This window comes from Hypanus sabinus, chromosome 15 (assembly GCF_030144855.1).
Source record: "Hypanus sabinus isolate sHypSab1 chromosome 15, sHypSab1.hap1, whole genome shotgun sequence".
In the NCBI taxonomy this organism is placed as follows: domain Eukaryota; kingdom Metazoa; phylum Chordata; class Chondrichthyes; order Myliobatiformes; family Dasyatidae; genus Hypanus; species Hypanus sabinus.
Window position 1 is genome coordinate 85,653,537 of NC_082720.1, and position 27,482 is coordinate 85,681,018.

At 40.2% G+C, this 27,482-nt stretch overlaps 1 protein-coding gene across 2 annotated transcripts; it reads left to right on the forward strand.

Moving 5' to 3' along the window:
* On the forward strand, positions 1-26,742 carry camlg (calcium modulating ligand). Of its 2 annotated transcripts, none has more exons than XM_059990657.1 (4): positions 1-190; positions 4,915-5,375; positions 9,443-9,508; positions 26,645-26,742. In XM_059990657.1, the coding sequence occupies exons 1-4, from the start codon at positions 25-27 to the stop codon at positions 26,720-26,722; spliced, it is 771 nt and encodes a 256-aa protein (XP_059846640.1). In that variant the 5' UTR covers positions 1-24; the 3' UTR covers positions 26,723-26,742. The 2 variants fall into 2 exon arrangements, with proteins under 2 accessions (XP_059846640.1, XP_059846638.1); XM_059990655.1 differs by lacking the exon at positions 26,645-26,742 and adding an exon at positions 10,447-12,333.
* Positions 26,743-27,482: the final 740 nt, after the last annotated feature.

A 27,482-nucleotide genomic window follows, 5' to 3' on the forward strand; every position in this document is an offset into this window, starting at 1 on the left:
CGTGCGCCCGACTCGCTGTCGGGGATGGAGAGCGGCGGTGGCGGTGGCAGCGGCGGCGCGCTGAACGGCGGAGACGACCAGAGAAAGATGAGCTCGGCACGGAGAAGAGCCGAACTCCGCCGGAGGAAGCTGCTCCTAAACTCGGAGGATCGGCTGAACCGAATCATGGGCTTCAACAAAAACGGGGCGGGTGAGTTAGCAAGTGGATGGAGGAGGCGCGGCCTGGGGCCCGAGCTCAGGCCCTCGGTAACCAGCCGACCAGCGGTCCCTGGACCACGGGGAGCTCCCCCCGCCTTCACCTCTAGCGATTCACATGCACAGGCGGAACCATTGTTAGTGACAACAATAACGCAACAAACAATAAAACGCACCCACTCTTTTGAAACTAGACGCGATTACCGCGCACTGTATATCAGACAAAGGTGAGAAGGGAGGGAATGCAGATCCTGGAATCTCAGCAGGTCGAGCAGCATCTGTTCTCTCATCCATCATTCCTTCCCCTTCACAACTGCTCGACCCGCTGAGTTCTTCCTACAAATTCTTAATGCCGATTACGGAAGATTAGATTAAACGTTTTTGAAAAATGTGTTAATGTATTGGCGTTAATGTCCAATGCCAGGATAAGACAAATGGTTGGGGCCCATTTGCACGTTTAAAAGAAAAATCAAGAATTTGAGATCTTGATCACGTCTGGAGGTTTTCCCACTACTTGTGTCAAACCTAGGCTAATTATGCCTTGAGAATATGAATGGAATAGGTATATACTGTATGGTTGAGAAGGAGAGTAGGATTAATACAGGATAATAGCTTGAAGAAGATCTGGTACGAACAATAATATGAATTATAAACTTCTGAGGGTTTGCTATTTTCTGAGGGGGGTGTTGCAGTTTTGTGTAGGCATGACATAGCAAGAATTATTTTGCTAGCTGAAAAAATGACAGATTTATGACACAAAGATATGTATCTTCATTTATAAATAATGATCTTCAGTAACGTTTGGAACAAATGGAACAGTGTTTTGCACTTTGAACTTTAAATTACTATGCTTGCTATTTCAATATTTCCCATTCTGCTTCATTAATTACATTACGGAGAAATGTGCCTTTTCCTTTTCTAAGTATAAGCTGTACACTTAAAGTGCTTAAAATTAAGATGATAGGCAAATGTTGAAGGTTACGTTTGTCAGCCCAGAAAGGCTGTAGGCAAATAAAAAAGTGGAGATAAATTTCCCTGGATTCACTTTATGATTAACTCTGTGGATTCTAAATCAATCTTCTACTTCAAGACTAGAAGGCAACAATGAATTCTTCCACATATCCAATATTTTCTGTGCAGAACTGTTCACAGTGTTCTCAGCTTTGGTGCAGACCTTTCCTGGTGCTCCCAGGACATGCCTTTTGTAAGTATATATCATCCCTGAATTAATTAAAGTTTGTGACTACGGCAGTTTGGGATTAATTAGAATTGGTTTATTAGAACACGTGCTTGTTTTGCATACTGAGAAGGATTGTGAGGTTAAGAGCCATCTTGTCATACTTGCAGCCATTCAGTAGGTTTGTGGGGTAAAAACTTTGAGCCTGGTGGCACTTGCCTTCAGCATTTTTTATTTTATGTCCAGTGGGAGAGGGGGAGAAGAGAGAATGTCTGGCGTGGGTGGGGTCTTTGATCATGTTGGCTGCTTTACTGAGGCAGTGAGAAGTGCAGATGGAGAGTCCATGGAGTGGAGGCTGGTTTCAATGATGTGCTGGGCTGTGTCCACAACTCTCTGCAGTTTCTTGCAATCATGTATAGAGCAGTTGCCATACTGAACCGTTCTGCATCCAGAGAGGATGCTTCCTATGGTGTACTGATTAAAGATGGACAAGGTTCAATCTTTCTTTAGTAATTGCTTTAGCTTCCTGAGAAAGCAGACACATTGGTGAGTTTTCTTGGCCACGGCATCTATGGTTGGACCAGGACGGGGTATTGGTGATGATCACTCCCTGGTCCCTGAAGCTTTCAACCTCACACTGCTGATGTAAACTGGGGCATACACACTACACTGCCCCTGCCCCTGCCCCCACCCCCCATGGTTGCTGATTTTTGGGAGAAGGTTGGGGGAGTCAGAGTATTTATAAAGCTTTGAAATTTTCATCAGCTGGCCTTTCCTAATGATGACTGTGAACAAGCCATAGCCCTAACAAGCTAATTAAGGTCTGAGACCTTGGTAAAAGTAATCTGAGAGCTCAAATCTATTGGGGTGCCCAAACTTTTGCAGGGTGCTCCTTTCCTTTCTTCCCCACACTAAAATTGTACGAAACAAAAATAATACACTAATCTTAAAATGTTGAAAAGAATGTTTCATCTTTATGACTTTTGGAGATCAGTTCATCTTCTACTTGCTTAACTATTCACAGTAACAGAAATTTTGAACAGGGGTGCCCAAACTTTTGCATGCCACTGAATACCTATCAGAAAGGTCATAACTGACTTCTTTACTGACTAACCTCTGTTTAATATATATAATATATTTTATAATAACTATATATCTCCTAACAAGTGGTAAATTTCTTTCGGTCAATATGTTGAAACACCAGACAGATTTAATTTTTATAGGTTTTTTTTCCTGTTAATGAGTAATGGTTTTAATCTAATTTACCCAATCTATGTGTAGTGTATGTGTCATTAATTCTTAACACTGAATTCCACATGAACCCTATTCGTAGCCCATTAGCAGCTGAAACAGTTTTCTACATTGCATTTGCTAACCAGCCTCTACACTGGGGACACTTCATTCCAAGTTTGAATTGGACACTTCCATTTGATCTGATTTATGAGGGAAAGTTTTTCTGTTTTCTCCGCCTGCAGCAAAACTAAATTATTAATTTTCAGTAAAAACACAAAATGCTGGCAGAACTCAGCAGGCCAGACAGCATCTATGGGAGGAGGTAGTGATGAAGGGTTTCGGCCCGAAACGTCCTCACTACCTCCTCCCATAGATGCTGTCTGGCCTGCTGAGTTCTGCCAGCATTTTGTGTTTTTATTTATTTCCAGCATCTGCAGATTCACGCATGTTGCCTTATTAATTTTCAAGATGCACTATTACCATTTGCACCATTGATGTTGCAATTCCAGGAAGGCGATCTTGATCCTGATTTAAGTCCCTGACTGACGACCTGGTGCTTTATCTTTTGGAATAGCAAAGTTAACGCAGAACATATTGCCTGTATATCTCCTAGGCCACTTTTACCATGTGGCTTTATACTCAGCTTCACTAGTACTGTTTCTCACATCTTTCATTGAAGCTTCAGGAGAGTGTTAATGTGTGGATGAATGTAGGTACCCCACGGTAGCATAGCGGTTAGCATGAAGCTATTACAACTAGGGGCATCAGATTTGGAGTTCAATTCTGGTGCCATCTATAAGGAGCCTGTACGTTCTCCCCGTGGAATATATGAGTTTTCTCCAGGTGCTCTGGTTTCTACCCACAGTCCAAAGACGTGGTGGGATGGTTAATTGGTCATTGTAAATGTCCAGTGATTAGGTTTGGGATGAATCAGTTTTGTCAGGGAATGCTGTGCTGTGCAGCTTGAAGGGCCTATTCCATACTGTATCTTTAAATAAAAAAAGTAAAATCAAAAGCTCTTTTTTTAAAAAAAAGTAAAAGCTCTCAGCTTCACCCCTCCCCCTCCTGTCTTCTCCTATCATTTCAGATCTCCCCCCCCCCCCACTTTCAAATCTCTGACTATCTTTTCTTTCAGTTAGCCCTGACGAAGGGTCTCAGCTCAAAATGTCGACCGTGCTTCTTCCTATAGATGTTGCCTGGCCTGCTGCATTCCACCAGCATTGTGTGTGTGTTGCTTGAATTTCCAGCATCTGCAGATTTCCTCCTGTTTGCAAAATCAAATTTCTCGTTATTTAGACTTAATCACTAATTACATTAAAAGAAGCAAGTGTGACCACTGAAAATTTCTTATCCTTTGTCTTCCTGATTTTTAAAAAAAATTTGCAGATACAATAGGGTCTTTTAAGAGACTCCTGGATAGGTACATGGAGCTTAGAAAATGGGTAACCCTAGGTAATTTCTAAAGTAAGTAAACGTTCAGCACAGCATTGTACTGTTGGTTTTCTTTGTTTCTATCTCCACATGGTTTGTGCTGTTCTGTTATTTGTCTCCTCCTCTGACCCCGCTCTAAAATACAGAGCTCAGTAGCTTGCCTTGACAGCAAATGTTTGATTCTGGGTTCAACAGGAGCATAGTGCAGTTAGTGATGGTGTAAGATGGTTTTGCTCTTTAGGCCAATACAATACATGTGGGATAGCACATTGTTCTTTTATTCTGGGGTGCTGCAGTAGAATCCATCCCACCCAGACATGCCTAGGCAAGCAGCAAAGGGTGCTCTGCTCGGGTTGTAGACAAGCATATTGATATAACATATAATTAATATAACATCATACAGTAACCAGTTGGACTCCAAATTGCCAGAAACATAACTTAGCTTGTAATTTATTCTTTTGATTTGCTTCAAGCAATGAACTAGCAAACATTCTCATGGAACCAGGTAGCAGCATTGAAATTATTCCAGTTGTGGCTGTGCTGTGAACGCTTAGTAAAAGTGAAAATACAAATATATTAAATTTTAGTTCTGTAATGCTTTGCTCTTCCCAATAAAAAGGCATGCTAAATATGAAGATCCTACCATAAATCTGATCAGCTGTTCTGGTATACAATGTTATATGGGCTTCTAAAAGCTCTTCATCAGATTCAACATAAATTATTAAAATAAAAATGAGGACCTAGAATTGGAAGTAACCTTGTAACATGCCAACTTAAAAAATGAAGTGTCCATGATTTTTTTCATACACTTTGAATACTTATTTAATTATACTTACTTGAAAGATAAATACAGTATTTCTTTGTTTCTTTATATGCAGAAGAAGGGAACCGAGCAGATTCTCTTCCACCATATGAACTGGAGAAAACAGAATCTCTGCTGACTTCGGGCTTATCCAAAAGAACTCCAGGAATTCCAGACGAAACTGATGGTTCAGTGGCATCCATTCATTATGCTAATGGAACAGAGAGTCAAGGGCCATATTCTGCAGACAGAAAAGACTCAATTAACAAAACTAATGAGGCTGACGTTGATTTGGGTCCGGGAAGTCAGGACCTGGGAACATCAGAGTTGCCACTGGAGAATTCTCCCCGCCGTGGTATTGAGCAGTATATATCACGCTTTGATGAAGCAATGAAACTTCGAAATCAGCTGATGAGTGAAAAGCCTGTTCAGGAGAATGGAGGTGAAAATGAAGAATTTGGCACATTTCGGGTTTTCCGCTTGGTGGGTAGTGCTCTTCTAGCCTTAATGGTTAGAATCTTTGTATGCAGATATCTGGTAAGTGCTGCATCTGGTTTCTAGTGTAAAATATTTAACCATTTTCGTAGGAATTTCTTTTATGTATGCTTGCAAAGGACCTATGGCATTCCTTAGCAAATGGAAGAATGTGCAATTGCAGTCACAGGGAGATGCAAATGAACCAAGTGAGACAGTGAAGCGAAAGTTTTGGAATTGATTGCTAGTTAATACATACAGTAAAGGCAGAACTGAATTCAGTTTTGCAGAAAGCTTTTGACCAAGGCACTATTCAACTTAAACTTTTCCTTCATCTTGCTCCTGAGATACTGCTGAAGACAAGTCTTTTATTGAATTTTGATTCATTTACATTGTGTACCTGGACATTGCTCCATGACAGTCCCTGGTTTTGTTGGTTTATAGGAACGCTGATGTGCACAGGGACTCCTGGATCAGGCTTTGTGTTGGCATAAATTTGGAAAATTTCAGTACACTGTACCTGCTGTATGCTTCATTACAAATTATTTTATTACAAGACATAGATTAAGCTTTGTTATATGAGGTTTGTTTTCAATGTTTCACCGAGCTAAAGTAACAGCTTGGCAAACTTCCATGCTCGTGCTTTTTTTGTGGAGAGAAGCTATTTCCTATCTTGTAGTATGTTTTATAAGGATTTTTCCATGTGATTTAGTTCTCAGTGAACTTCCTAACAACACCAGGGATGACAATAAATATACCTTGGAATGACTGACTTTGCAACATGGACCTCCCTTTTCCAAGGACAGTTAGGTCTTTGTGAATGTTGGTGAAGCTCAGCTTTGACTTTTATTTTAGCTTAGTAACGAACATTATCTTCATCATGATGGATGGTAGAATCCAGTCATTTATATTGGTACTCTTATTTCCAGAAATCAATTTCTTATTGATAATACCAATGATTATTTTTGAAAAAAATACATTAAATGATTTGATTTTGTTTTCAAAATATTCTTGTCAATGTTATTTTTGAATTCAGATGTTGAAGTTTTATGGTTTTTATAACCATACAGCACAGAAACAGGCCCTTTGGCCCATCCAGTCCATGTCAACCTGTTTTTCTGTGTAGTCTCATCTACCCGGACCCAGACCATAACCGTCCATATCCCTCTCATCCATTTACTTGTCCAAACTTTCCTGAAGTATTGCAATAGAACTCGCACCCACCACTTCTGCTGCCAGCTCATTCTGCACTTGCACCACTCTGAGTGAAGTAGTTCCCCTCAGGTTCCACTTAAGTATTTCACCTTTCACCCTTAGCCTATGGCCTTTAGTTCTAGTCTCACCAGCCTCTGGAAAAAGCCTGCATGATTCACTAACTATATTTTCATAATTTTAAACACCTCTAATAGAGGTATGCAAAATTATGAAGGAGTGAAGTCCTGACGTGTTCAACCTCTCTCTATAACTCAGGTCCTCAAATCTTGGCAACATCCTTGCAAATTTTCTCTGCACTATTTCTATCTTATTGACATCTTTCCTGTAGGTACATGACCAGAACTACAGGCTATACTCCAAATTTGGCCTCACCTACTCTAACATATCGTCCCAACTCTTGTACTCCGTGCACTGATTTATGAAGGCCAGTGTACCAAAAAAAAATCCCTTTACAACCCCATCAACCTGTGATGCCACTTTCAAGGAATTGTGGATCTGTACTCCCAGATCCCTCTGCTTTACTGCTCACCTCTGTGTTCTACAGTGCACAGTTATCTCTGCTGGTGCCAAAGTTACTGTTTGTTGAGTTGGGACTTGTTAGTTTTATAAGACAAATGTAGGAAAAATGTTCTTCACACGCTCTACCAGTCTGTTGTCGCCAGTACAGTCTTCTATGCGGTGGTGTGCTGAGGCATTGGCATCAACATGGGTGATGCCAACTGGTTCAGTAAACTGATTAGAAAGACTGGTTCTGTTTTAGGAGTTAAACTAGACACAGTGGAGGCCCTGGTAGAACACAAGACCCTACGGAAAATCCTGGCAATTCTGGGCAATGTTTCTCACCCTCTGCACGCCACCTTGGCTGAACAGAGGAGCACTTTCAGTAACAGACTAAAACAACTGAGCTACTCTTTGGAGTATATGAGCTCATTCTTACTCTTGGACATTAGCCGAGGAAGTGATGACCCCCAACTGTTAGACTGTTTGAGGTAACTTATTTTTTATTCTTTCTTTCTTCTCTTCTAATATTTGGATATCTGTGCCCTTGTAATGTTACTGTGACTGTAATTTTCTTTGGGATCAATAAAGTATCTATCAAGTTTTATGATATGACAAATAAAATGGATACAACCAACTAAAAATTTAAAGTCCAAATTCCAATTTTTAAAATATTTGCCACCCAGGCAAGTCTACTATTTCTCAGTTGTTTGTGAATTTCAAGGGAAAGATGTTGGTGGTTGCAAAAGATTTCATTTATTTTATAACTGATAGAAGGTCCTGAACCATTATGTTCTATATCCCTGGAGCGTATTGTATGAAAAAAACACTTTTTTGACTTAAACTGAGAGGCAGAATGAATGAAAGTATCAGAAAGATCAAGCAATCATTGCCAATACTTGTTTTATTTCTCAGAAACTTTCGATTAAAATCTCTAGGAAGTAGAGGTGCACTCCGGTAACTTTTTAAAAAGTTAGTTTAAAAACTTAAAAAGTTTAAAACAAGTTTTAAAAAATTGTTCAAATTGATGTTGTTGAGATTGACAATAACATTTTGAATATAGGAAATAATTGATTTTATGTAAAATGAACACTGCACTGAATTAATAATTTATTTCATTAAAATGGGTGCAAAACTGAGTTTGCAAAAGATATGAGAGCTTAAAGGTGGACAAGAGCTGCTGTGAATGCCTTGCCATTTTGATGTGGTGCATTTGTGATATTTCTAAACCAGTTTTTATTTAGTTCAGTTCTTTTATCTGTCTGGTCTATAGAAACAGCAAGCACCAATTTTCTTTAAAATAAAGGATTATTCATCAGAATTGTTCAGAAAATAGTTTTTGTAGTTGTCTCATAACATTGTTTAGGGTCATATTTAGCTGTTGATTTTGAACTCTTTTTACCAGTGAGTATCGTAACAATTACTGTTAGAAAAAATGTGCACATGTAAATGACTGGCTCTACATCAACCTAGAAGTTTCTCTCATCAACAAGAGGTAAATGTGGTAGACCTCAATTATAAAAAAACTAATATTGTTTTTGCATTTTTCTCTGAACTTTGATTCATGCTGTGAAAACAGCATGGATACTTTGAGCATCTTCAGAGATACAGAAACTGTTCAGTTAATTATTTTGAGAATGAAGATTGCAATATGTAATCGACTGGGTTCTTCTCACAGTCATTGGGGGAATAAATTTTGTGTAGTTATGCAGAATTGTTCAGACCCAGTGATTACATAATCATTGTCACATCAGAGCAGATAGTCAGAACAGTAGGCCACCAGATAGCTAATTAATGTTTTGAAACCAATTGTTGATCATTGTAATTACTATTAGGTGTGGTGCTTATAGAAAACAGCTGTGCAGAGGATATGAAAAGTGGGTTTGGATAGAAATATTAACTTTTATAATCTTGTCCATCTTGCTGTACTTGTCATGGTCCCTGATGTTTTAGCTATAAATCTTGTCAATATAAACATGCTATTTTTCTTATTTTAATTTATAAATGCTTACATTTGTTCAACTGGTGATACTTTTAAGAAACGCGAACAGTCTTGGAAATTCTTATGCAGTATCATGACCATAAAAGGAAACACTTAATGTTTTGGTTTGTGACATCTTTTTACATTAATGTTATGTCACATTTGTGTTTCCAAACATTTCTAAATTTCAAGCTGTGTATCGCCTGAGTTTTTGGAGTTGTTGAAACTCATACTGCAAAACAGTTCAGTCTTTTAGCACGTTCAGAATTTCTGCATTAAACTACACATGACAGCAGTTTCACCACTGCAAATTCAGAACCAATGCTTCTAGAAGTTTACAATTAATGATGCACCCTTTCACTTGTAATGGGTGTGTAAAGGTCATTCAACTCAGCTCCACATGTAGCTTTTTCACTAATTAATCTTTTTCTTGCAGGCCATTTTTGCTCCCTTTTTGACTCTTCAACTTGCATATATTGGTCTATCAAAGTACTTTCCGAAGGTAAGATTTAATTCTTTCACTATGTAATTAAGTAGGATGGAGCTTTAAAAACAATTCCAACAAAGCATGAAATTAGTAGCAAGATAGCCTTTTAGAAAAGGCCTGAAAGTTGGTCTGGATTTCAGTTTGGATAGAACTTCAGCTAATTTGTAGCAAAAATAAATGTGAAGGTAAAAGGTGCAGATGGTATGCATCTGGTATCTTCCAATGTTTTACACATCATTTGTAATGCATCTTGCAAATGTTACTTCAGTTACCTAGAATTGATTTGCTTCTGTATAGTTCTTGGGGGAAAATGTTATACATACAGCAGGAAATGTTAGCATTCTTCAGCTACCACTGATTTGAAGGTAATTTATGAAATCATCATTCACATAATTAAGTGCTGTGTGACTTAGGATATATCTGTCATCTAAGTTGATTAAATTCCAGGTGATTTTTATAGAAGTATGTATTGTTTATTTTTATAAACTACTGCAGCCAAAAATAACAGCCCCCATTGCAGAATGACTAAAAAGACTTTTTTAAAAAGAGCCACTGAAGAAATGCACAATAATCCACTGTTGATTATTGACATCACATGTTGCTCTTGCATTCTAGTGCACTATCTTTGTAACTTACAAAGCTACTGATTTCACAAAATGCATAACTTTTAGTCTTTTTTTTCTATACATTGCATTCCCAGTGAGTGAGTTTCATCTTGTGTTTTGTCTGTTTAGTTTGACACTGAGGATTAATAGAGGGTAATTTCAGGACTACACCATAAAAGGTGCAGTCTGTGTTGTAGTTAATGCTGTCATTCACTTCAGTATTGGTGAAGCACCATTAGGGTCATATCTTTACCTCTCCATCACAAGCTTGATTGAGTGCAAGAGTCACACAATGTTTTACATGAAGAGATTTTTAAAAAGGTAATAGCAATTCTGTTCCTTTTGTAGAGTGAGAAGAAGGTAAAGACAACGGTATTGACTGCAGCCTTGCTTCTGTCAGGAATCCCTGCAGAAGTCATCAATCGCTCAATGGATACATATGGGAAAATGGGAGATGTATTTGCAGATCTTTGTGTCTATTTTTTCACCTTTATCTTCTCCCATGAAATCCTTCTCTTTCTTGGAGTTGATGTACCTTGACTTCATTCAGCACAGGAGGGAAGGGAAAAGTGAGAAAAGTTTTTTTTCATTTAACTTTGCGGTATGTACTTCTGTGCCGTTCATTCCTTTAGACTTAACAGGCACTGGTCTTTCAGGCTATTGGAGGCTTTCAGTTACTTTTATCCCGCGGATCAATTCACTCAAATAATAGTTGAAGGAAAAATAAGATTCAGCAAAAAAAATAAGCTGTGTGGTTGGAAAGCCATAATGAAAGAACTTCAAGAAATATTTTACCTTTAATCCATTTTTGCAAAGTTTGTTACGACTACTAGTTTAAACAAAAGCAGTTCAGAATGCACTGAGAACCTCACTTTGCCTGTATATCATATTATATCTGTATGATTAGCACAAGCCATTTGGTGATGCAAAGAGAACTAAGAATACAACAAAAGAGTGTATCATTTTGAAAAGTTGACACTATAAATGACTGTTTATCTGATGTTTGTTTCTACAGTTTGGGACTCTGTTTGAATGAAAAGTTCAGTGTGAACTTGTTCAAAGTTGAAAGTTTAATTGTTCAGTGTGTTTATTCTTTCATTGTGCATATTGTGATTAAATTATTTCACCCAGTTTTCGTATTTATATTAGATTTTGTGTTTTCTGTAAGCCGTTCAAGAGCATAGTGAATGTTTTTATTTTGCAATGCAAAATCAATTAAAAGTTAGGCGCACAACAATTTACATATTTAGTCTAATTATTTGTGTAAATCTCTGCAATAAAACTGCCATTGATATAACGGTTTACTTGACAGCCAGCACTAAAGTTTTGTATTTATGTGACTTTGTAGTGTAGATGATACATGGGTATTCTCAACACTATTCAGTCTCTGTTGCCCTCCAGCAAAGGGGCAGGATGAATCAACAAGGAAGTCATGTATAACAACAGCAGTGAATTTTTTTCTCTATATACTGGGTGCTTGCGTGATACGTGAAGGGGAATATGCCTCTCTATTTGAGTGGCTGCAGAGTTATGTCACATTATGATGAGGTAAATGCTGGAATCTTGAATAAAATCCTGTTACATAGTTCAAACCATTTTCATTTTCCTTTTGATTTGGTGTCTGTTATTGTTTTCTAAATCATGCTGTTTAATACTAGAAGATGTATTAAAGGTTAATTTGATTGCGAGGCAATCATATCAAGTTCAGACTTCACTACATTAAACATTTAAATGAGAAATTGCTACTAGTTAAATTGTGAACCATTACTGTAAAGAGGTACTTAAAAATAATATTCATGTATGCATGTGGGTTTTTAAAAAATCTTGGTGAAGCTGCTGTATAGCATGTGATTTTGTTCAGTAAGAGGCAACTCCCAAGATCCTATGTTGTCAAAACCAATGTGTGGCAGTGATGAGCAGCTCATGGGAAAAGCAACTTTGAAGTGAAGGAGAGCTGCCATATCTTATAAATACATTGTAAAACTATCAATATGTATTTCCTTGAATGAATCTTTAAGCAAATAACCTGTCACTTCAGGTTAATTGAATTTTTATTTTAAACCATTCTTTAATCTGGTTTAAAAAAAGAACAAATCCTGTGCTTACAAATGTTGCTTTGGTTGAATTTAGTGAATGATGATGAGTGGATCTTTTTGTTGAATTTAGTTTGCACCCCATGTTACCATTTATCATTACTCTGTAAAAGAAACTTAATTAAATGTTTGATATACTATCCTAAAATTGGATTTTTTATTATTGTACTTTTTCTCATTTGCAGAGATGATAATTTTTTTGTTATTTGGGGTGATCACAGCCACATCTGTCTCTAAATGCAGTACCTTCCCAGTTAAGGACACTCACTAGAATTTTTTCTCGTTACTCCATTTCCTTATTTCATGGACCTGCGTACAAAGCTGTCATTGTGCGGATGGAGAGGGGAAATACAAGGAGCTTCCACCACCAACACCCTTTGAAGTGTGTTCCAGATGCAGATCATTCCCTGTTTTAAAAAATACTTTCTCCTGACATCTAAACTTTCTTCCATTCATTTTATCCATACTCGCCAATAAGGGTGGAAAGTGGTGCAAGGTGGATGCAATTCAGTATGCAAATAGGTGAGTTAGTGGCAAGTATATTATTCGCACTGGTTGGAAGATTAAACAATATTTTGCTTTTAACAATAATTGCTAGTATTTAGTGGAATTTAGATGCCTTTGTAGACAAAACACAGTTAACATAAGCAATTAAGAAGGTAATTGGCAGGCTAATTTCAATTTCTGCACTGTTTCTTGTATTCACATACAGATTTATAGAACTGTAGCAATTGTCCAGTATATTAATATCTGTGTTTAAATTGCAATTTTGTCATCACTAAGTATACTCATCCATGCTCTTGCAAGGATAAACAATCAAAATGGTATGGATCAATGGTGATTCTGGTGGACACTATTAGTGTCAATGGAAGAGAGTTTCCTGAAGGAAATGTTTATAAAAAATGAAAAAAAGCAGTTATTTCAATAGAAAGTTGATTTTCACAGCTCTTTTTTAAAAATCAGATTTCCATTCTACCAGTATGTTTGCCAAAATGGACCTCTATAGTCATACAAAGGGATTTAATTTCATATTATTCTGAAAAGGCTAAAGGGAGCTTCATGCACCTTGAACTCGGAAATCAACTGGGAAACCTTCGAAGTATATCCTTTGCATAGGAAGTTAGTCCTGTTTAGATGATTTTTTTCTTATGCTGAGGTTTGCAACACTAGCATGCATCAATAGCATAAGGTACTACATTTAAGTGTAAAGTTGTGGATAGAATTGTGCACCTCACTTTTGAATTCAGTGTTATTCTGAAAAGTAGTACTGTAATAGAATGAAGAATTCCAATCCATTCCATTTGTCCCGAGGTGTCACGTGACATCATTTCACTCTTCACAATCTTCGAGAATACTTTGGGCTTTTCCTTCATTCTGCCCACTCAGGCACTCTCATGACCCCCTCTGGCTCACCAACTTCCATCCTTAAGCTGCTTCCTCGTTGCCTTATGGTCTTCTACATCTCTAACATTACCTAGCTCTCTGAACCTTTTGTAAGTGTTATTACATCCTTTGTACACCACAGTTCCTGAACCCTACCATAACTTCCCTGTCTCAATGGAACATACCTATACACAACTCCGCACAAATAACCCCAGAATATTTGCCACATTTCCTCCATACTTTTCCCAGAGAACATTTTTCAATTTAAGCCTCCAATTTCCTGCCAGATAGCCTAATAATTCCCCTTACTCCAATTAAAAATATTTCTGACTTGTCTGTTCCTATGCTTCTCCAATGCTATTGTAAAGAGATAGAATTATGATCACTATCTCCAAAATGCCCTCCCACTGAGAGATTTGACACCTGACCAGTTTCATTTCCCAATGTCAATCAAGTATAGCCTCTCCTCTTGTAGGTTTATCTACATAGTGTCAGGAAACATTGCTGAACACACCTAACAAACTCTACCCCATCTAAACCCCTTGCTCTAGGGAGATGCCAATCGATACTTGGGAAATTAAAATCTTCCGGCATGACAACTTATTATTACACCTTTCAAGGATCTCTTTCCCTATCTGCTCAGCATCCCTGTTACTATTAGGTGGCCCATAAAAAAAACACCCAATAAATTTATTGACCACTTCCTCTTCCTAACCACACCCACAAAGACTCTGTAGACAATCCCTCCAGGGCGTCCACCTTTTCTGCAGCTGTGACCAATCCTCTCCCTGAGCCATCCAAGTTTCTGTGATGGCCACGACATCATATCTCCAAGTACTGATCAACGCTCTAGTTTCATCTGCTTTCTTCACAACACTTCTTGCATTAAAATAGACACACCTGAAGCCCTCGGTCTCAGCGCGTCCCTTCTCTATCACCTGCCTATCCTCCCTCTCGCACTGCCTACAAGCTTTCTCTATTTGTGAGCCAACCTCTTCTTCCCCAGTCTCTTCAGTTCGGTTCCCACTCCCCAACGATTCTAGTTTAAACTCTCCCCGTAGTCTAAGCAAACCTCCCTGCCAGGATATTGGTTCCCCTGGGATTCGAGTGCAACCTGTCCTTTCTGTACAGTTCACACCTGCACCAAAAGAAGTCCCAGTGATCCAGAAAGCCGAATCCCTGCCCCCTGCTCCAGATCCTCAGCCATGCATTTATCCTCCACTTCATTCCTATTCCTATTCTCACTGTCGCGTGGCACAGGCAGTAATCCCGAGATTATTACCTATGTGGTCCTGCTTCTCAACTTCCTTCGTAGCACCCTGTAGTCTGGTTTCAGGACTACTTCACTTTTCCTACCTGTGTCATTGGTACCAATATGTACCACAACCTCTGGCTGTTCTCCCTCCCGCTGCGGGATATCTTGGATGCAATCCGGAACATCCCGGACCCTGGCACCTTGGAGGCAAACTTGCATCTGAGTTTCTTTCCTGCATCCGCAGAATCGCCTGCCTGATCCCCTAACTTTAGGGTCCCCTATCACTACTGCCTTCCTCTTCCTTTCCCTACCCTCCTGAGCCACAGGGCCAGACTCTGTGCCAGAGGTACTGCCACTACTGCTTCCCCCAGGTAGGCTGTTCCCCCCCCCCCCCAACAGTACTCAGACAGGAGTACTTATTTATCAAGGGGTACAGCCACAGGGGTACTCTCTAGTACCTGACTCTTCCCCTTCCCTCTCCTGACTGTGACCCACTTCTCTGTCTCCCATGGCCCTGGTGTGACCACCTGCCTATAACTCTCTATCAACTCCTCACTCTCCCTAACCAGCCGAAGGTCACTGAAATGCATCTCCAGTTCCCTAACTCGGTCCCTCAGGAGCTGCGGCTCGACGCACCTGGTGCGGATGTGGCTGTCCGAGAGGCTGGGAGACTCCAGGACCCCCCGCGCCTGTCACTGAGCACAGAAAACTGGCCTCACGCATAATTCCTACCTCGCCTCGACCCGTTACCACCTAAGCCAGTTCAGCAAAAGCCCTGCCACTCTGCTACCTCTCACTCCACTGCCCGCTCCAATGCTGCCTGCTGGATATGGTGGTCTCTTTAAACCTTTCGTGCGCTACTGGCTGACATCATGTGCCTGCGCAGTCTCGCCTTTCTTTAACCCGAGTAGGAAAAAAACTCCCTTTGCTCCGAAAAATCAGCAGTTCACTTGCAGCCTTCTTGCTCCGAATTGACACCAGTGCCTTTTGAGTAGAAAATCCTATTTGATTTGGCCCAGTTCATCATGGATAAAACCCTCCCAGCCATTGAGCACATCGACATGAAACATTGCGGTAGAAAATCAGCATCCATCATCAAAGATTCTCAGCACCCAGGCCATGCTCTTTTCTCACTGCTCTCATCAGGTAGAAGGTACAAGTGTATCAGGACTCACACCACCAGCTTCAAGAACAGTTATGACCCCTCAACCATCAGGCTCTTGTACGAAAGGGGATAGCTACACTCATTTAGGACTCTGTTACATTGCCTTTTCATGTTTGCTGTTTATTGGGGTTATTTATATCTGGATCTGAGAGATTGTTGTGGCACCATTCAGCCAGCTTTTCAATCTTCCTCCTATTATGCTGATTCATCACCACCTTTGACAGTGACAATGACAGTGTTGTCGTCAGCAAACTTGAATATGGTATTGGAGCTATGCCTAGCCTCACAGTCATAAGTGTAAAGTGAGTAGAGAAGGGGACTAAGCAGTCTTCAATTCACAGGCTAAATAAGATTGTTTTATTGCAAAACCCTGTGATTGACAAGTCCAGTAACACCCTTTTAACTTTCAACCACGCACCCTCCTGTTGCATTGTCTGCATGAGGGAATTCTTCCACAAACTGATGGAAGAAAGAAAGCAAGAGTGCCTCTAATTCAGGAGTCTTTGGAAGTTTGGTATATCCTCAAAAACCTTGGCAGACTTCTGTGGTGGAAAGTGTGCTCACTGGTTGTATTACAACCTGATTTAGGAACACCAATGCCTTTTGAGTGCAAAATCCTATAAAGCCCAGTACATCATGGGTAAGGCCCTCCCAAACATTGAGCACATCTACATGATACATTGCCAAAGGAAAGCAGCATCTGTTATTGTAGATCCACACCACACAGGCCACGCTCTTTTCTCACTGCTGTCATCAGGCAGAAGGTACAAGTGCCTCAGGACTCGCACCACCAGGTTTAAGAACAGTTACTACCCCTCAACCGTCAGGATCTTGAACAAAAGGGGATAACTACACTCATTCTATTTCTGGTGTGCCCACGATCAATGGTCTCATTTTCAGGACTCTTTATCTTGTTGTTTCATACACATTACTTATTGGTCTTTATATTTGTATTTGCACAGTTTATTGTTCATTGATCCTGTTTACAGTTACTGTTGTGTAGATTTGCTATGTATGCCCACAGAAAATGAGTCTTTGGATTGTATGTAGCGACATATATGAACTCTGATAATAAATTTTACTTTGGATGGTATACAATCTTAGGATTCATTTTATTGTGGGCATACTCAATAAATCCACAGAATAACCACAACAGTCAATGAAAGACCGCGCTAACTTGAGTGTTCAAGCAGTGTGTGAGACAAGTTATGCAAATACAAAAAGCAATCAATAACAAATAAGCAATAAGCATCAAGAACTTGAGATAGAGAGTCCTTGAAAGTGAGTCCATTGGTTGCCAAAACATTTCATGAATGGGCAAGTGAAGTTGTCCCCTCTGGTTTGAGAGACTTATGGTTGATAACTGTTCTTGAACCTGGAGGTTTGAGTCCTGAGGCTCCTGTACCATCTTCCTGATAACAGCAGTAAGAAGAGAAGATAGTGGTTTTGTCGGTAAACTTGACTATGGCGTTGGAGCTGTGCTTAGCCACACTGTTGTAAGTGTAAAGTGGGTGGAGCAGGGGGCTAAGCACGCAGCCTTGTGGTGCTCCTGTGGTGATGGAGGTCATGGAGCAGATGATGTTGCCAATCCAAACCTCCTAGATGTAATTTGGTTTATGAAGACCAATGTGCCAAAAGCTCTTTACAAGCTCTTTTATACTGAAGGAAATGTAAATATTACCAGAAAAAGATATTAGAAATTCTATCACTTCAGTCCATTGGGTTAGCTCTGCAAAATCAGTAGTAATATTCAATAGGTCATAAGGTCAAGCTGCAAATACATAGGAATGGGTTATCCAGGGAGTCTTGTTCTGGGCTAAAATGTAAACCTACTTGTACATGGAGCAGCCCTACCTGGAAACATTAATGGAACAATAAAATGTTCCAGGATGCAAAATGAATTTCTATCAGAAACAAAAGCTGCTTATCTGATTATTTACTTGTGGGACTTTCCTGTGTAACAAATGCACTTTTCCCATATATAATAAAGTAGTAATTGTATGTGGAAGCTTAATTGCATGAAGTTCCCACAATCAGAGTGAAACTTAAAATACTCTCAATCAATAAAGTATGAAGCAAAATACCGGGGCTCATAGGCTGCAGGCACTGGACGCATTCAAAATAAAAACAGAAAATACAGGAGGCAAGGAGGACTGGCAGTGTTTGTGGAAAGATAAATAATTGCTACCTTGAGTCCAAGGCTCTTCATCAGAACTGAAAGAAATTAGTTCGTCTAGGTGGAGGAGAAGGAGGGAATGGATAGAATTTTTTATAAGGGGCAGTTAAATTTCACGGCTGCATATCAATCTATCAGAAAATTCTTCAATAGGTGAATCTTCAGAACTCTCTCTCCAAGGGGGATGTGGAAATTTACTCAATAAACAGTCAAGGCACAGATAACTGATATTTTCAATGTTGAGGTTAAAGGATGTCCAGCTTCAAGTTCCTGGCTACTGACATCTTAAACGATCTATTCTGGACCTAATGTATAGATGCTATCACAGAAAAGGCACACCAGTGTCTCCACTTCATTAGGCGAATTAATGTGTTACTATAGACCTTATTGAATTCCTACAGATTGATAGTGGAGAGCTTTCTGACGAGCTGCACGGCTGCCCGCCAGTCAGGCTCCAATGCAAAGGATCGAAAGAGGCTGCAGAGGGATGTTAACTCAGCAAGCACCTTTATGGCCACGACCCTCCGCACAATTGAGGACATCATTGGGCAGTTCTTCAAGAAGGCAGCTTCTATCATTAAGGATCCTCACCATCCAGGGCATGCCCTCTTCTCATTGCTACCACCAGGGAGGAGGACAGGGATCTGAAGATCCAGACTGATTGTTTTAGGAGCAGCTTCTTCCCCTCTACCATCTGAGTTCTGGTTCATGAACAGCATCTTTTGTACTATTATTTTTTATTGTAATATAATACCATATGGCCCAGGAGCAGAATTAGGCCATTTGGTCCATTGAGCCCGCTCTGCCATTCCATCATGGCTGATTTATTATCCCTCTCAATCCCATTCTCCTGACTTCTCCCTGTACCTTTTGACACCCTGACTAATCAAGAACATATCTTCTTCTGCTTTAAATATACTCAATGACTGGGCTCCCACTGCCATCTGTGGCAATGAATTTCACAGATTCTAGACTCTGCTTGAAGGAATTGCTCCTCATCTCTTCTAAATGGATGTCCCTCTATTCTGAGATTGTGCCTGTGGGTCCTAGATGCCCCCACTATAGGAAACATCCTTCCTACATCCACTCTATCCATATCTTTCTATTTGTTTTGTTTCAATGAGATACCCTCGTCATTCTTCTAAACTCCAGCGAGAACATGCCCAAAGCCATCAAATGTATATAACGAAAGGGTTAACCCTTTCATTTATTCGGTCATTTTCATGAACATCCCCCGGGCTCTCCAATGCCAGCACATCCTTTCTTAGGTGAGGAGCTCAAAGCTGCTGAAAATACTACTGCTACTGCTATCCTTGCTCTTGTATTCTAGTCCTCTTGAAACGAATACTAATGTTGCATTTGCATACCTTACCACTGACTCAACCTGCAAGTTAAACTTCAAGGAATCCTGGGCAAGGACTCACAAGTCCCTTTGCATCTCTGATTCTTTTATTTTTGTACTTTCTCCATATAGTAATTAGGCTATACCTTTATTCCTTCTACAAAAGTGGATGATCATGTACTTCCCTACACAATATTCCATCTGCCAATCCTTTGCCTATTCTCCAAATCTAATCCTTCTGCAGACTCCCTGCTTTTTCAGACTACTTGTCCCTTCACATAACTTTTCGTCGTCCACAAAATTGGCCATAAAGCCATCCATTCCATCATCCAAATCATTAAAGTATAACGTCAAAAGAAGTACAGGCCAGTGATGTTAAACCTGGTTTTGATTCTGCAAGGAGGTGAAGGATCAAACATAATATAGTTGAAGACAAGGGGCTGAATGGTCTCTTTCTGCTATCCATTAAGTTATGCCATTGCACTCATTCCTTCATTGGTACTTGGTAAATATTATGAAGTTTTATTGTTGAAGATTTCTCATCATTCTTTGATTTCAATAATGAAAGAAATACTATTACGAAAGAAATTACTAGTGCCTGTGGTCTCCTATATCATTGCAAGACATTGATTCTTGCAGAACTAAATAAGGCACAGTATCACCTGCTTGGGAACTTAACCAGAAATAAAACAGACCAACATGCCAACATCAATAACGTCTTGTGAAAAGATTTTAGAAAAGGATAACAAATGAAAATAAAACTGGTCTTCATGGTGACTTTTAAGGATTAATTAGAAAACAAAGCTTAGCAAATGCATTTCAATGCATGGAGAATGAGTTGAAATGGAACTTTAAATGTTGCATTAAAGTGTCCATGTTGTTAGATACCAATTTTCAAGGATCGACTTTAGCATCAATGCTCAACTTCATTCAAAGTGTGAGGGATGATTGATAAGTTCGTGCCCTAAGGTAGAAGGAGCCAATTTATTTTTAGCACATTTATTTTTCAACATAGTCCCTTCCTGCATTTACACTCTCAGTCCAGCGGTTGTGGAGCATATGGATCTTGGACCTCCAGAAAGTGTCCACAGCAGGAGTGATTGATAGGTTCGTGGCCTAAGGTAGAAGGAGATGAGTTATACAGCTCTCGTTACATGCACATGTAGTTCAACTCTTCGAGTGATTATGCAGAAAGTTTGAAGTTAATAACTCATTGATTTTGCGAACTTTTGGTAATGCCCCCCTTCACCATTCCCCATCCCTTTTCCCTCTCACCTTATTTCCTTGCCTGCCCATTGCCTCCCTCTGATGCTCCTCCCCCCTTTTCTTTCTTCCATGCACTCTGTCCTCTCTTATTAAATTACCCCTTCTCCAGCCCTGTACCTCCTTCACCAACCAACATCCCAGCTCTTTACTTCACCCCACCCCCTCCTGGTTTCACCTATCACCTTATTTCTCCTCTGCCTCCCCCCACCTTTTAAATCTACACCTCATCTTTATCTTTTCTTTTCTTCAGCCCTACTGAAGGGTCTTGGCTGGAAAGGTCGACTATACTCTTCCATAGATGCTGCCTGGCCTGCTGAGTTCCACCAGATTTTCTCTTGCTCTTAATAACTTTTTCTATTGATTCATTGAAGAGGAATTTGTTTTTTCATATTTCCTAAAAAGTGGGTCAATAATAAAGCATTGGTCTGAAAGTAACCTGGAAGGGAAGCCAAGGATCTAGAGTGAAGATGTGGGAAATGTGTTGAGACAGAAAAAGAATGTTGTGCCAGGTGAAATGTTGGAAACTGATCCACAAGAAATATTGCATGCACTCTATAGGAACTTCTGAAAGTTCACAGACAGAGCAAGAGAATTCCTTCTAAACTTTGATGGTCTCAAAATCATGATTTTGGGAAGGGAAATGCTTCCCAGATATTCTCTAGCAATAAACCCAAAGTCACTTGAAAAGTGAGGTGAACCTTGGGAGTTAAGATTAGCTTTATTTGTCACGTGTACATTGAAACATTGAGACCTACAGTGAAATGCATTCTTTGCATCAAATCAAATCAAAGTGGATTGTGGTCCGGGCACAAGTGAAACCACAGTTCCAGAGCTAACGTGCACACAAGTTCCTAACCCTATCCATAATGTCTTCGGAATGTGGAGGAAGCTGGAGTACCCCAAGGAAACCCACATAGTCACAGGGAGAACATACAAACTCCTTACAATCAGTGGTGGGAATCACAGCCTCAGCTTCAGTTCATCACACTATGGAGCAAGTTGTTGCAAAGCTCCCAGACACTAAGCTGGGAGCAGCCACAGTATGACACAGGCTCAGCACTGGGGAAAGTGGAGTAAAACATCGTGGAGCAGGAGCATAACCAGCCCTGACCTTCGCCTCCAGTCCTGACACCCTGCCCTTCCAGTCCATTTAAAATATCCAAGCACCGGGTCATCTCACACACGAGGACCCAGGCCCCGCTGCAGTGATACGCTCTGAGCTGGCCCATACTCACCATTTCAAAGTGGCCTGGTGTTTGGATGGATCAAATCTCACTCCCAGTTCGCGTGGGTGGGCTTTGAAAAAGCTCCACTCCAATTTTTCTCTGCTCCGCTCTCTTCAACACCGTCTCAGACTCTGTTTCGAACATGCCTCCACCTCACTCCAGCCACAAGAACTTGCTTTCACTGTCGGATCAGCCTTGCCTTTGCTCGTGTCTTCATTGTGGCGATAACTTATCACAGTTTTCCACATAAAGTGTTATTAATAGAGTAGTTAGTCATATTCCTTGCTTGGAAAGCCACCAGTAATCTATCTCCCACCTTCAGTAACGCTACCTTGATCTGGAAGTTTAAATAGACACATGTCTTCAACAGACACAACACAGGCACTTAAAGTTTGTCTTATAAATAGTGGGTTGAATAGCTATTGGTTCATTATATTACATGTAGTAATATACCTGAAAAGCTTGTCTTGCATGCTGTTGATATCATTACACAGTGCATTGGGCTGGAATAACGTCAACCAATAAGATTGTAGAATGAAGTGTAAAAGCTACTGTAAGAGTTCAGTGCAGGTAAATGAAATACAAGATCATAATCAGATACGCTTCAAGGCCAAGAGTCCAGCTTACTGTACAAGAGGTCTGTCCAAGAGTCCGATAACAGTGAGGCGGAAGCTGTCCTCGACCCTGGTGGTACATGCTTTCAGGTTTTTGTACCTTCTGCCCGGTGGGAGAGGAAAGGAGAGAGCTCGTGTGGCAGGTGGGGTTTTTCATTATGCCGGCTGCTTTACTGAGGCAGCAAGAAATGTGGACAGAGTACACAGAGAGGAGGCTGGTTCTTGCAATGTGCTGTGATGTGTCCGTAACCCTCTGGTTCCTTGTGATCTTGTGCAGAGTGTGTTGTATGACTGATTCTACACACACACTGGGTCTCCAGTCATCTTGCATTCCATGTCACAGAACCTACAGTGTCAAGGACAATGTGATGTCTGTCTGTGCATCAACCTCCCCACATTAAGCAAAGTGACTCAGAGGCTTTCTCCACTAAGGGAATCTACCCTAACATATGACTTCTTGGGAGACCATCAAACTCGACTCGAGCGTGTGCACTAATGCTAGATCATTAATAGTGTATTGTTGATTTATTGATTTATTTGGAGATGCAATATGGTAACAGTAAGTTTCAATTCATTGAATCCACACTACCCAGTTCAAAGTAAATTTATTATCAAAGTGCATATATATCACCCTGAGATTCATTTTCTTGTGGTCATACTTAATAAATCTATAGAATAATAACCATAACAGAATCAATGAAAGAACGCCCAAATAGGATGTTCAACCAGAGTTCAGAAGACAACAAACTTTGCAAATACAAAAAGAAGAAATAATAATAAATAAGCAATAAATATCGAGAACACGAGATGAGTCTATAGATTGTGGGAGTGCTTCAATGATGAGGCAAGTGAAGTTATCCCCTCTGGTTCAAGAACCTGATGGTTGAGGAGCAGTTACACCCATGCAATAGACAATAGACAATAGACAGTAGGTGCAGGAGTAGGCCATTCGGCCCTTCTAGCCAGCACCGCCATTCATTGTGATCATGCACAATCAGTACCCCGTTCCTGCCCTCTCCCCATATCCCTTGACCCCGCTATCTATAAGAGCTCTATCTAACTCTCTCTTGAATGCATCCAGAGACTTGGCCTCCACTGCCTTCTGGGGCAGAGCATTCCACATATCCACCACTCTCTGGGTGAAAAAGTTTTTCCGCATCTCTGTTCTAAATGGCCTACCCCTTATTCTTAAACTGTGGTCTCTAGTTCTGGACTCACCCATCAGAGGGAACATGCGTTCAATTAACCTAATCAGTGTGTCTTTGGAATATGGGAGAAAACTGGAGCACCCGCAAGAATCCCTTGCAGTTAAGGGGAGAAGGTACAAACTCCTTAGACGTCTTTGGAATTGAGCCTGGTTTGCAGGTGCTTCAGTAGAGTTTTGCTTTCTGCTACACTACTGTGGTACCCATAAGTAATTTTGCTTTTAGTCTCTCTCTCTCTCTTTCATTTGCTCCAATAACCATTCCAGACTCTGTAGAAGTTTGTTTAAAAAAAGCTATAAATGTATTTAATAGCTCCAGAGTGGACTTTGAGAATTTTGAAATGAACATTGTGGGATTTGTCAGCTTTCAACTTTATATCTCTTTAAAAAAAAACTCATCCTAAATTCTTTCTGTTCCCTAATCTAGGTCTTGGTCTAATCTAATCTAATCCTAATCTAATCTCTTGGTCCTCTAGCATGTTATTCTTTTCTTTGAAGACAGATACAAAACATTAACTTCTCTATCACTTTTACATTCTCCATTATTAATTCTCCTGTCTGTCTTTAATTTCTCACTTTGCCTTTTACTTGTCTTTTACTTTTTTGCATATCAGTATAAACTTTAATTGTCTTTTCTTCCAATTTCTATGTCTTTGATTTCTAAAATGCTCGTGATTGTCAGGTCCAATGCTATTTCTAATGTTAGAAGCCTTTTCTGTGGATTTAGTGCTATAGCATCTCTTTTTATTCCCGGTTAACCAAAGATTGTCCTTTTTTCCTGTTGGATTTTTGTGGCTATTATAAGGGAATTGATTTTTTTTGCCATTCATATACACTATCTCAGTGTCCACTTTATGTCGTACCTCCTGTATCTAGTAAAGTGGCCCCTGAGTGTATGTTTATGATCTTTAGCTGTTGTAGCCAGCCGCTTCAAGGTTTGACATGCTGTGTTTACAGAGTTATACTTCTGCGCATCACTGTAATGCACGGTTATTTGAGTTACTGTTGCCTTCCTGTCAACTTGAACCAGTCTGGCCATTCTCCTCTGACCTCTCTCTTTAACAAGTCATTTTCACCCACAGAACTGCCACTCACTGGATGTATTTTTGATTTTTGCGCCATGCTCTATGAACTCTCGAGACTGTTGTGCATAAATCTCAGGACGTCACCCTTAACCAATGACCTCAAACTACCCAATTTGGCACTGCTTTAAATACATAATACAAAGTTTAAGTACATTTTTGTTCCTTAAGTTTGTCATAGCTGGGATGGGGCTAGTGGGGATTAACTCCCACCACCCATTAAATGCTCCCATAATCCATTAAATGTTCCCAATAGCATGTGCCTCAAATAACCTCTGATAACTAAGTCCAGATCCTGGCATTAGTGGCTGTGAAAGTAAGCTCAGCTTCTGGGGCCTCCTCTGTGACAGTTGTAAAAGTTGACTCTGAGACTACAGGAAATAGTTCTGACAGCTCTGGACACTCTCTCTCTCCGGATCTACTTTGATCCCTTTCTTCTTCTTTCTCGTTTCTTCTCTCCATTTCTTATTTCCTTTTTCTTTATTTGAGCATCTTGACCTTGGGAAGGTCCATTTAGTTCACTGGAGAACATTAGTTCTCTTACTAATTCTTCTATTGCCCCCTTTATGATCTGATCTCTCCTATTGGCTTCTGCATCCACAACATCATCTGATGGATGTTCTGTCTTTATCTCCATTGATGCCGTTCTTTTTGGCATCCCATTCATCCAGCTGGGCTTTGGTCTTTCCATCTACTTTTACAAGGAGATTTTTGTCTCCCTCTTGAATTTCATTCCGTTACCTTAATGAATGCAGAATAGATTCTGGTCCTTTATACTCACAAAAGCTGAATGCATGCAACTTTCCTGAAGCTCCTTGAACTTTCTCTCAGCTTAAAACCAAGCCACTGTTTGCAAGTAACTGACTGATTAACATATCAGAAGCTTCCTCAGATGCATTGCCAATGAAAACTCCTGTAGTTGGACCACTTCTTTTGTCACTTTCACACTTCCTCAGAGCAGCATAGTCCGTCCTTATTTCAAGATACTTTTCAATCAGGCACAGAGGTTGGCACCAACGTGTAGTTGTGCTCTGTTGGACAATGATTCATGGTGTTCAGCATGGAGACGGTGGTGGCATCATCCAGTACTTTTCTATATCCTCCTTCTGTTGGCTTCATTGCAGGGAATGTGACAAGCAGATGGCGGATGGATCTCCAATCAAGTTGCAATTGTCTCAGCCAGTCAAGCCCCCACAAGGCTGATCCTTTTGTAATTTTTACCTCGTACAAGATCAATAAGGCTTGTTGGTTGTTGTATTTCACAGTCACATGTCATTCTCACAGGAGTTATCCTTTCTCTAGTAGAAGTTCTTAGTTGGATATCTTCAGACTTCTGTCCATTATATTTTAAATTTTTAATACCCTAACCCTATCCCTGGGAATGGGCAAATGGATTGATACTGCGGCTGCTTTCTAGATTAGTGGCCACTCGCCGGGGTAGACGGAACGGACTAATCAAGGACCACTGTCAATTAAATCTTTTGTTTCCCTCGGTTCCGATTCTTATTTACGCCTTTGGGAGTTCAAGAGGATTTGTGTTAAACTGTGAGCAACTCCAGCGCTAATAACCATCTCTACCGTGTACCGTGTGCGCGTCTGTTGAGTATTGTCCATTAACTCTTCAATGTTCCAAATTTTGCTTTGTATTCTTTAATTGTTAATACGTGTCATTGGCTTTTCTTTAAGTAGTGCATTTGTCTGGATTTACAGATCCTCTTAACCCTTTCCCTCGTGATCTAGGGGTCGTGTGGTCCTTCGGCCAGGAGAAGTTGGGCGCTTTCAGGGCTCCTCGCTCCTGGACCGGGCGCTGCTCAATAGCTGGACGGTAGCGTGAAGAGAGAGAAAAGTTACGCCTTGATGGGATGAAGTGGAAACAGAAGCGCTTCTTGCAAATGACCGGCCTGGTTATCGTGGCTCTGGTTTTCCTGCCCAATATTGGATTGTAATCGCTTTATAAGGAGAAGCAATTGGAGAAATCCAATGAGTCCGGAGACCAGGTAAAAGCCAGGGGAATCGGGGTTAAGCGGGAAAAGTGGATGCAGTACCTCAAGAGGGGTCTCAATTGGTCTTAAAACCCGTTGGTCAACTCAACTGACCAATCTGTTTCTTTTTCACACCAATTTCCTTGTAAGATATCAAGCGGCTGTGCTCGGCGGTATGGATTTAAGTAGTCTGGGTACGGATGTGTATGTAATTATTGGAGTAGAGTTTGCAACATTCGGAATGAAATTAACCAGATCTCTTTTGAGAATCATTAGCAGGAAGGGAAAACATCTTGACAATATTTTAAAAGAAAACACATTCCCCCCCTCCGTTGTGCGGGTCAAGGCAAACGCCATGATTACACACGTGAATCCCGTAGCGATCGACCCGAAGTTCCCCCAGCTCCCCTGTAGCATGAAAAAAGTATGAGAGAAGAAAAAATAATATCTCTACTCTCAATTAATATTTCTCAAATGTTTACCTTTCTCCCCTGTATCATGATTAAAAGTATATTTAAATATTCTTCTGTCCTTAATGTCCATCAACTCACTTCACTGTCCTTGTCTTCATCTTTAATCTGTTTCACTTTTAAATC

Excerpts from the sequence above, each read along its gene's own strand:
- camlg (XM_059990655.1), top strand. The coding sequence starts at position 25 with ATGGAGAGCGGCGGTGGCGGTGGCAGCGGCGGCGCGCTGAACGGCGGA. Across the intron at positions 5,376-9,442 it reads TCTTTGTATGCAGATATCTG|GCCATTTTTGCTCCCTTTTT; the intron begins GTAAGTGCTGCA and ends TTTTTCTTGCAG. Across the intron at positions 9,509-10,446 it reads TATCAAAGTACTTTCCGAAG|AGTGAGAAGAAGGTAAAGAC; the intron begins GTAAGATTTAAT and ends TTCCTTTTGTAG.